The sequence below is a fragment of the Brienomyrus brachyistius genome, chromosome 5, assembly GCF_023856365.1.
Source record: "Brienomyrus brachyistius isolate T26 chromosome 5, BBRACH_0.4, whole genome shotgun sequence".
Taxonomy (NCBI): domain Eukaryota; kingdom Metazoa; phylum Chordata; class Actinopteri; order Osteoglossiformes; family Mormyridae; genus Brienomyrus; species Brienomyrus brachyistius.
The window spans coordinates 30797325-30808329 of record NC_064537.1 but is presented as its reverse complement, the minus strand read 5'-3'; the positions used below and the strand labels follow the sequence as shown (position 1 = coordinate 30808329).

At 44.6% G+C, this 11005-nt stretch overlaps 1 protein-coding gene across 1 annotated transcript; it reads right to left on the bottom strand.

Moving 5' to 3' along the window:
- Positions 1-5076: 5076 nt before the first annotated feature.
- On the bottom strand, positions 5077-10794 carry sost (sclerostin). Its single transcript, XM_049015249.1, has 2 exons — positions 10351-10794; positions 5077-6844 (listed from the first exon to the last, which is right to left on the bottom strand). Exons 1-2 carry the CDS (start codon positions 10577-10579, stop codon positions 6444-6446), a joined length of 630 nt encoding a protein of 209 aa, XP_048871206.1. The 5' UTR covers positions 10580-10794; the 3' UTR covers positions 5077-6443.
- Positions 10795-11005: the final 211 nt, after the last annotated feature.

Here is an 11005-nt window from a genome sequence, read left to right as displayed (position 1 = left end):
TCTGGTGAAAAGTGCAGAACTAAGAAGACTGACTTCTTAGGAATTCCTTTACTCTTTTGGGGTGCTTGCTGAAGGATCTCTATCATCATGCTTTCCTGCTCCAAATCTATGCCAAATGCATATGTGTTCCATGAGACATCTTAAAATTTCTTATTGGATTTCCAATTTTTGCTGATTTACTTTCTGAAAACCCATTTTGCTTCCAGGGGAAGCCGGGGGAGTTGGTTGATTGGCATACCTGTACAGATATATTTGATTAAAGAGAGATTTTACCAGTTGTACATCACTATTACTGTAAATTTAATCTGTGAAAAGGTAGAATGCATTTAATGTCATTGTACAGATAAAATCAAATACAATGAAATTCAGTCTTCGCATATCCTTGCGTATGTCCTGTAGGACACAGATATACAGGTTAGAGCAAAGCTTGGGGTAAGTGCGCTGGGGCAGTCATTCGGAGCAGTTTTTGGGTTTAAGGGCCTCACTCAGAGGCCCAACAATGATGATATTATTCTACCAAGTATGGGATCTGAACCGACAACCTTCCCGTCACAGGCACAGAGCCATACACCTCCTCTAATAGGATATAATAGTGGTAATTCTGTCCTGAAACCACGACGTGACCATGGCACCAGCAGAACTGTGCTTGGCAGAGGCAAGGCTGGGTTTGCGCTGCTGAGCGATGTCACCACCTCACATCCTTCCTAACTCCACGCTCAAATGCAGGCTTGGCTCCCAGCACACTGTAATCTTCAGTAAGTCCTATACCGGATCTGCCTTGACATCTCTCTGCCTGCCCAAGAATAACAACTCAGTCATACAAACCAGGACGGCACGGATCATCCTGCAATCCAGCAAGATGCAGGAGAGAAGGACATCTGGGCTGGGTTATTATTTCAAATTATCCGGTTCTTTAAGGGACAAAAAAAAAAATGTAATTGAGAGAGAGAGAGATGGGGGGGGCTGCAAGTCAGTGACCATACATATGGTAATGCTGTCTATGCGCTTTGTGTTTCCATATATAAATAATGGTGTGGAGCTGGGTAGCTTGCAAGAGGGGTCATGAAGACCACATGGGCCGCAGAGACATGCACAGCCTATGCTGGTTGCGTGTGCTTAATATTACATCCTGAAGCCCCCTGCTTCAAGCTCCCCTTGCGCCGCCTCTACATCTGGCTTACGTCCAGAAGACGTCCCAGGTGACACCATGCGATCTCCTTGCCCTGGGTAGGATGACATCAGAGGTGTTCCGATTGCTGGTGAATAACTAGCCCCATTGCGAAGCCCCCAATTACCGCCTCCTATCACCTTCACCCGCCTCCTGCATTCGATTTTGATCAATTTTGAGTGTTTGTAAGCACGAGCAGCGATGCACTCATCTGTTTGACTTGGAAACTCGGGAATCCTGAATACGAAAAACTGGCACCCAGCGCTGGGCCTCCTCCACGCCTCTTTGGCATGAGCATCAATTGAGCAATGATTGTTGCTGAAAGCTAGATACAAATACGTCAGAGAAAGCCTGCCTGTCTCTGAAGACAAAATTTATTGCATTTAATCAAGGGGATTAAAATAATGTTTTTGCGCTTGTCGATGCCAAATGGTGGCAACCTAACTGAAAAATACACAATGCTGAATACTGTCAGACTTTGGGTGGCTTGAGTTGCTGTGTTGGAAATGTTGAAAAATGGTCTGGGATTTCTTCCTCCCTAGTTCCTCCGTCTCCCTCTTGCATTCGTGCCATTCCCGCCACTCGACGGAGACGTTCACACTGGCTGCAGAAAACAAGACTGGGGAAATAATATTGATTTTCATTATTAATCACTATCCGGGTTTTGACGATTTCATATCGAGTCACAAAATCCTAAGACTGGCCACAAAATTTTACCTGTATCAGTCCTCTTATTGTATAGATGGTGCTACTTTCTCTCTCGCCCAAAGGAAGGCTGCAATCACCTCGCGCCGCCATCTTGGTGCATCCAGTCATGGTAATGGAGCAGGGGAGTTTCTAGTTATTGGAAAGATCAGGGGCTGATTCAAGTTTACCTCACGTTTGAGTTGTTTTTTTTTTTTTTTTTTTGAAAGAAGGTTGGCATCAGGGCTGAAATTCTAGAGGTTAAGCTTACAATACTCGGGGCTACATTCCCGAGTGATCGGACCTAACGGACCTAAAGGAGTACATGCAAGCAAGTCAAGTAGGGCTTTATTCTCACACAATCATATTCAGTGCACTACTAACGGTGACACCAAATAATTCTATCTAAAAGCAACATTTAAAAAATTTTTATAAAAGCAGTGGGTGTAGAGAAAACTTATATTACAAATTTGGTTTGATCGCACATTAGCGAATGTGTCTTAAATGTAAATTGAATAGGATCAAAACTGAATCCAATTGGGGATTTGTGAATCGAAATCAAATCCAATTATGAGGTCAGGGCCAATTCCCAGCAAACAATACCCATCTTTTCCTCAAATAAATTTTCTGTCAGAAGTCATTTTTTATACTTTGGTTGATTTTGTTTTTTAAGGAACTATGCCCACGTGTTCCTCAAATAAAAACATTTTGGTATACAAGCTTTTGGCCTTTCTTTAATGGTTTCCATGACTTAATTCTACAACTTTGCATTTGTAAATTTGTGTTCCATTTAGAACTTTTTAAACATCTCTCCAAATATGGAAAGCTGCTATAGAGGATTTCATATCTCACTCCTATTGGATTGATATTGACTTGGAATCTAATCGGATTGAACTGAATTGTTAGCTCCTGAATCCAGATAGAATCGGGGCATCTGTGTTAATACCCAACCCTATTGGGACGGTATCATACATCCATATCTGTCTACTGCTGTAAGTCCGCTGGCTCAGGGTGGTGCCACTTTCAACCCTACTCCAGACAATACTCCGGCTTTAAGTCTGAGTATGTCGACCATGTCACGCCATGTTAATGTGTGTCTCCTGAAATGAACTGCGGACTTAAAGATGCACCCAGTTGGGCTCCACCCAAACAGTCGCCTCAATTTCCCACAAAAATCCACCAGCTGAGATTAAATACTACCCACCCAAGCGGGGCTAACCACCAAGGACACAAATCTGATTCCAGAATCAGCCCGTGCTTTCTCAGTCCCAAGCCAGTGACACAGGCTTTTCTGGTTCAAATTTGTTATTAGTTGCACAATCAGATATGTCTACAACGCTAATATAAAAAATGCAAAAAATGAATGTTCAAGGGCTATTAGGTCATCTTCCAAATACCATCTACTGTAGTAAATATGATTTGCCTCAACTTTTTTTGAGCTTGGCTGTACAAAGGACAATTGAGCAATACTACAGGCATGCAGACCAAGAAACTTAATATTAAAAAGAGCATTTTGTAAGGATCTTAGGAAATTAAACTATGGCCCCGCCAGCATGAATGAGGCAAATCACTCAGCATGTTTATCCTGTTTGTTTGTGCTGGTATATAACGCTAACAAGTGGTTTTAGCTACAGAAGGATCGACAGAGAAATTGACAGACTGTCTTTAACTGCTGATACATGATCCATTTGACTTAAACTTGACTCAACACATCTAACGTTGGCAGGAGATCAGTGCACTGGACTGCAGAGAGCTCTGAAACGGTGGAGCGAGTTGGCGCAGGCTCAGCGATAACTGCGTGGAAATGGCTGAAACGAGATATTTCGCCATTTTCATTGCATGAGATCAAAAGACAAGAGAGAGCCTAAGAGGGCAGAATGTGTACAGAAAGTGAGCCAATGGTGGCTTGAGAGGGATGATGTTAAGCAGGCCCTCGCGGCTTAGGAGGGGGGGGGGAGCGTGCTAAGGAATACCTGATGGTGTTGATGGCAAGTTCACAGAGATGTTTCAGCCGGTGCTGCATTGTGGGAAACGTCTACACACACAGGTACACGACCTTCCCAGGAAGTGAGTCGAATATATAGGTTGTGGGAATCAGTCGTTAATTTTGATTGCCAGACCATAGGATTCTGTCAGTTCCATATGTATTTTCTGTGTGTCATTGAGTAATCAAAAAGCGGTCAACAGTCCACTGAGGTTGATTTATGTACATTTCCCTTTCTGGTTTTATGGACGGAGTCCAATGAGATTTCATGCACCTGGTGTAACAGCAGTCATCCGAACTACTCGGTCACTGGAGTCACGTAACACATTCGGAGACCAGAACCTTATATTACCGTTGACCGTGGGGGTCTCTGCCAGCACTGCGGTGCTCACTTGTACAACCACTGTAACTCAGGGCAGATGCTTTGTCAGCCTTAATTTATTTAGGTACCGCTCATGCACTGTGCTCAGGCATTTGCAGTTGCGTTACAGAGTGAGCGGGGGTGGGGGGTTGTGCCACATCACGTGACTTCAGTGAATGGAAAGCTGATTCTGACAGGGCAGTGAAGTTAGATGGATACTGGAAATCCTAACAATTCCCAAACAACTATTACCTTAGTATTAATGAACATGTTTTCAAATTCATGGTTCTTTAATTTTGAAGGCTGTTCTGTTTTTTTTTTTATCGTAGAACTGCAGGACTCATGCTCGCTCAGCAAATCGGAAGCTTCCCGTGAAGACGTCTCCATTAGCATCAAGCAGATCTTTTTTAGATCTTGTTCACTGTGCTGGGGACCCCCTGGCCGGCCATCAGCGTTCTACCATGGGATGGCAAACGTTGGAAGCTACGTGATCAGATCTAATGAGGAAAGACAGGTTTGCAGAGGAAGGAAAACCTGAAGAAGGAGACAGACCGACGGCGGAATTAGGGCTAATGGCTCGTGTCTTAATGATCAATGCCCAAAGTCCGTGCCCTCTAGAAACAAAGACACAGATGCTTGCGGCAATGCAACTGTTTGCATTTTGCACATTCCTTTGTGCAAATTCCTGCCTTCCGCCTCCCGTGAATGAACCCAGACATTCCAAAGAAGCACAGGACCTGAGCTTCCTAATTCTACTCCATTGTTTGCCACAGATGTATTGAGAGATGGGTACAGTGTGCAGGTAGACACTGGAAAAAGAAAAGGCACATTATTTCCTACTGTGTAGCCGTGATGAAAGACGACAGAACATGCTTGTTTTTTCCCAAATGTACTTCACTTGACTTTATTCATGTAATCTTTCTGTTTGAAATCATTATAATTTTATACAATAATATTGGCTATCTTATAACTACACAAAAAGCTGCATAAATAATTTAAATGAGGAAATAAAAAATAAATATGCAGGTTCTTCTCTGTAACGGTCCCTCACATCTCTAGAAGTGATTTCACCCCCCATTTGAAAGCACAGCGCTCATGGGAAGCACCCTGGGTGAGGGTACACTGAGCACAAACACGATCACACACAGCTAAGGAATACAATCGGCACTCTAGACAGCGTCTCCGCTTTCACGGCGAAATCCCTTCTAGTTCCTATTTCAAACACGCAGTTGAATGAAAGCAAACATCGGTAGCACTGTTTACAGAAAACAGAGGGCAGGAAGCAATAGAGAAAAACAAATGGGCTGCAACAATGTACGGAAATGTAGCAATATTCCTGGGAAGGGATCCACTCGCTGTGAATAGACTGGTCTGTACTGGCAGACTGGGACAGCTTGGCGTGATACTGCGGACGGACCCTTGGGCCGAATATGGGCAGACGAGCGTTTCATAAATCTTCCTCCCTGCATCCTGTGTGAAATAAAATAAAAATAACAGTGCATGTTGCAGTTGGTTTATGGCTCGGTTTCCTGATTGAGTAGGTAAGTGCCCTGCTGTCCGTGCATTCTGAGTTCGTCTCTGAGAGACAGGAGTCGGCAGCATAAGAGCATCAATGGACAGTGGTCTGAAGCAGGCTGCAGGAGGAAGCCGCGGGCTAGGCACCAGCTCTGAGTGCTGACAAGGCTGGACACAGGGGGACTTTTATTTTGCTTCCCTCCTCCACCCCAGTGACTGCATGAACTCTTTGTTCTCCTGGGACGAACAGAATCGGGCCACATCTAGCGGGGAAAAGCTCCCGGTGACTCACATCCTAAACACGAGAGCAATCTCATCGCAATTAAGAGGAGTCACAGTTCAAGTCCTCTTGATACCCACTCCGCGGCCACTCGGGGGCGGGGCCAGTTTCCATGCGTTACGGTCTGCTGGTGTGGCCCCGCCCCTTCCCAGAGAAATGGGCGTGATCCCTGGAAGATCGGCACCGCTTCGGGGGTGGGCATTGGCAGCCGGACGTTCCCCCAGTCCCTCTCTACCGCATTGTCTTGTGCTGTAAACTATTATTACTGAATGGGTCATGTGATTTGGAGGAGAATGGTCTGGGGGGGTTTAGTGCACTGTTAGAGCGGCGCTTGTCCCAGAAGTCCCAAAAACGCTTCCATTGGCGCGCCTCTTCTTCCCTCCATGAAGAAGTGTTGTGCGAGCGGGTGTATGCGTGTGTGTCTGTGTGTGCGTGCAACAAGGCGCTAGCCTCAGTAGGGCGCGTTGCTCTTAACGCGCGGCTGAGGCAGGCGGGAGCGCTTCTTGGTGCGGCGGGGCCGAGGTACAGCGGGCTCCTTGGCCTCTGATTGGTTGTGGTGCCGCGTGTAACGCTTGCACTTGCAGGAGGTGACCACGCGGATCTTGTAGGAGCGTTGGCGGCCTTGGGGACACTGCAGCTGCACGCGCTGGGTGCGCGAGTGCGCCGGCACGCAGCGGTACTCCGGCGTGCTGCCCCTCCACCACTTGCTGCGCAGGATGGAGTTGGGGAGGAGATGCGAGGGGACGCACTGACCGGAACACAGCAGCTCCTTCACGGGCTTCTCGCTGCGGCAGGAGCCGTCCGTGATGTAGCGCGTGGAGCGCAGTTCCCGGCAGCTGAGCTCCGACACGTCTGGGGGAAGGAGACAGAAGACATGCGTGTCATGTTAGAGGAGACACTCAGGGCCTGGAGGGTTCGCAGCATAGACAGGGTCAAAGGTCAAAAGGATAACCTCTACTCACAAATTTATTTACATGTGACGTTTTACTGTCGACCAGCGGCTGCTGTTATTATGGCTGCGACCCAGACAAAGACGACTGACACAAAACGTTAGTGGGAGGAAATCGCACGCAGCGACCTGCCATTGTACTGCAGTGCGATGGCTTCCACCCCGTCCAGGACTCCAGGAACTGCCCTCAGCCCTCAGTCTCGCCTTTCGTATTATCCACCCCCCCCCCCCCCCCCCCCCAATGAGACAATTTCCTTCAAATCACAAGAAGCAAGAGGATCAGATTCACAGGCCCATAGCAATTTCACATTACAGGGAGACACAAGAAACTGCATTTTTGCCTTTAACGGTAACAACACCAATTGTACTCGAGGCTCCTCCTGCATTCACTTCAGAGAAAGGTTTTAAGAAATGTCTTTTCGCCAGACGTGGTTTTAACCGTGGAGCTGGACCAAATGTTTGGGAGTCATTGTGCCCAACACCGAAATGACCGTTTCATGTTTTACCGAAAGCATTGCACACAGAGCCTGTGCTGAAGGCATTCCTTTGCTCATCACCAAGCAACATGATCAGCAACAGGCAGCTGTAAAACCTGCCGCTCATTCTCTCTGTGCCAAGATGAAAAAAGGGCTTTGTGTCCCGTGACTTTAAGCCTGTCCATCCGCCACAAACTTGATATTACACTATTGTAAGGCAGGAGAGCTCCCCCTGAACTGAATAAAAGCATGCAGTTTAGGTTCACCAGGAGGACTGCGAGGGGAGCTGACCTTGGCATTCCTGGTCACAGCCAATCAGAAAGTGGAAAACGTAAAGAGGTCACCCCCATTGCAGCTGCACTGGAGACCAGAGAAATGCAATGACAAGAAACGGTTCACTTTGACCGTTTGTAACACAGAAGACATATCAGTTTTGCCCGGAATTTAATTTCGTGCATACGCTTGTGAGAATTTAAGACCTTTGTGTATCTGTGAAATATTTAGACATATATCAAACAATTGGGTGGCTTAATGGCCCAGCGCATGAACTGCATGCTGATTGCATGGACATAAATTGTTTGCTTGTACATACAGACGCACGCACGCGCACACACACACACACAAAAGTTTTGTGGAAATAGAAATAAACAGTAATTAATTGAATAACCATTCCTATTCACATGCTGGAATAATTCGCGATGTTGTAATCATTCACACGTTTGTTTTTATTTAAAACCCTATGAGGACCGTATAAACTAAAATCAAACAATCCGTAGATGTATCACAGTCTATTTGCCAAAATCTGGATATTGGAAATCTGGAATACCGAAAGAAAACAGCACACTTTCCAGAGGTGGTGCGGTAATGGCAAAACGCGCCTCTTCCGATGGGGTGAAAACGCAGCCGCTGGTAGATTAGCCCGCAGGTCTTTCCCTTGCATTAATTGCGTTACAATACAGCTCTACACTCTGGCTAGATTTATTCCATGAAATGGTTGCTTTGCTGTTAGCGCCCGCGTAGATACAAACCAGAGCGCAAAGCCACACGGACAAACGGAAACGAACGAAAGGAGAAATGTCAGGACCCGCACAGCGTGTCACTTGTCAGGCCAAAAGCAAGTATTCTAGATTAATTCTGTCAGTGTCAGACAAATAATACATATTTATTTCAGCATCGTGTTCTAAAGTCAGAAGAAAATATTTTTTTGTCTTTAAAATTTAACTTTCGATTTAGCTCTGGAAGGTTATTATCAAAGCAAATTGAACTCGACACTACACACAAAAATTAAAACTGCAGTTATACCACGGAGCTTTGGAACAGGCACACATGCATCTACCGATTACAATTATTTTGTTTAAAATCATAAACGAATTTGACAATGATTAAAAATGTCTCAAAATATTTTAAACCCTGGAAGATTTTACTGCGGTAACACATGAAACTTTTGTATCGGCTTCAACTTGTTAATCGTCTTGGTACAATAGTTTTCTTAATTACATATTACTTATAATAATAATAATAATAATAATAATAATAATAATAATAAACTGTAAACTACTCTTATGTGGGTAGAAAGAAAATATTCATAAATAAGAAAAAAATTATATCTAACAAATTAAAACCTATTTTATTTTGGATAGCTAGCCAAATTAGTATATCAGGGCGGTTATATAAAATTATTCTATATATTTGCAGGGTAAATAACTGTATAGTAACTAAGCAAACCATACAGGATTTATGAGTTTCGCCAGTAAAGTGTCATGTACCCAACCACTACTAAACAGCTAGCATGACTAGAAGGGGAAAATACGCAGGCAGTCAGCACAACGCAATAAAATGTGTCCGCAGGTAAAATAAACTGACACCTCCCCTCCGTGAGAGAGAAACGCTCCATCCTCATCCTGATCGCTCATTACAGACAAAGCTGCCCCTTCGGCAGACGGCGCGCAACGCCGCAAATCATTTTCAGCTTCGGCGAACATTGCGCTGCCTGAAAAACAAGACGGTCTTGTGCCTTTCAGCTGTATGTACACTAGTACACAGGGACACTCTAAACAACTTTAACTAGATTAAACAAGAAAGATGAAAGAGAAAAAAAAATTTTATACGGCTATTAACTTTGACGCGTGCGCATCTGCGCTGGGTGTGCGGTTATTAGAAACAAGTGCGCAAAACGCTCTGTCATCTTTAATACCGGTCGTGGCATGTAAAACAGAGCAGATAAGTTACATTAAGAGATGTCTGCAGTGGGGCAGGCTTCTGATGAACACCATTAAAAGGTTCATTGCATTCAAAGCCCTGGCCATCGCAAAACAGCTCCCGTTGGGCAAAAATAACTGACCTGAGCGCAGTCAAAACCAGCGCTGTCATTTGCCCTAAGGAAGCGCTTCACTTAACTTTGGGGGGAGGGGTGGATGGGGATAAAAATTTAATTGTATGTGTCATATATATATGAGCAATTAATAAGGAAGGCTAAATAATTATTATTCACATATACCACTGAATCAATCTTAATTACACTGGAGGACAAATTGTCTATTTTTAACGAGATATGTTGACTTTACCTAGTTTGATTATTCGAATTACTTAAAGAGTCGTTTTTAAATTGTGCGCTGTTAAAAATGAACGTGACTTTTATCTTTTACTTGATGCTTCTTGCTCTCACAATCTCTCCGTCAAACAAAACATAGTTATGGGTTTTAACACAGACCATCTTTTCCTTAAGGATGTTATTTGCGAATATTAGCCTATATAATAAAAGAGCACGAAAAAAATAGAAATAAAAAAATGATTTAATCTGAAAATTTGGTTTGGGTTAATAATGTTTGTTTTACCTCAGAAACATCTCCTTACGCATCAAGTGCCTATCCGTGGCACATAATATTTACAGCATGTTCGCAATTTCCTATGGATTGCAGGTTAAAGCCCCTTACCGATTGAAGGCGCGTTGGCAGATGACCTGCTCCCTCCGTGTTTGGGACGGTTTATCGTGTCATTGGTCAGCCGTCCGCCTTGCAGAGGCTGCTGCGCGTCTTCATTATATTCTGGTATGATTTCAGTGGCATCGTTTTTTAGCGCCTTCCAACCTCGCACCACAGTGCTGCAGCCTTGTAGCAGAAAAAGCACGGAGCTGGAGAAGCAGACCGCCAGAGACACCTGCATGGTGATGCGCTATCGATCGGCCACCGATCACTTCATTCAATTCCGCCCAGACGTGAAGTGCTCTAGCTGTTTAAGTACCTCTCGTTTCGCAAACCATGACAATTAAACTCTTACAAGAAGTGGGAGTGGTCCAGCCTTGTCGATTCATTGAGAAAGCGATGGGGCGGCGGTGCTGCTGGGGCGGGGGGCTCTGAGAGGTGTGAGCGCTATCGGACGTCTATTCCGAGGCGCATTCTGCCTGCTCTCCTTACAATCCCGTGTGCGTTTTGATTTTTGTGCGTTAAATGCTATCCAAGTGTGCTTATTTATTTGTTTATTTATTTATTTAGATAGACATTCTTGTTGCGTTTTAAACACCTTCAGATGTTGATAAAAAGTTAGATCATTCTATTCCCAGATGTGCCAAGTTGCCTAAAACTAGACTTT

What these genes read in the sequence shown, in the direction of transcription:
- sost (XM_049015249.1), bottom strand. Translation starts at nt 10,579, where the DNA reads ATGCAGGTGTCTCTGGCGGTCTGCTTCTCCAGCTCCGTGCTTTTTCTG. An exon ending in TGCCAACGCGCCTTCAATCG is followed by an intron (nt 6,845 to 10,350) that starts GTAAGGGGCTTT and finishes TCCTTCCCCCAG; the next exon opens with ACGTGTCGGAGCTCAGCTGC.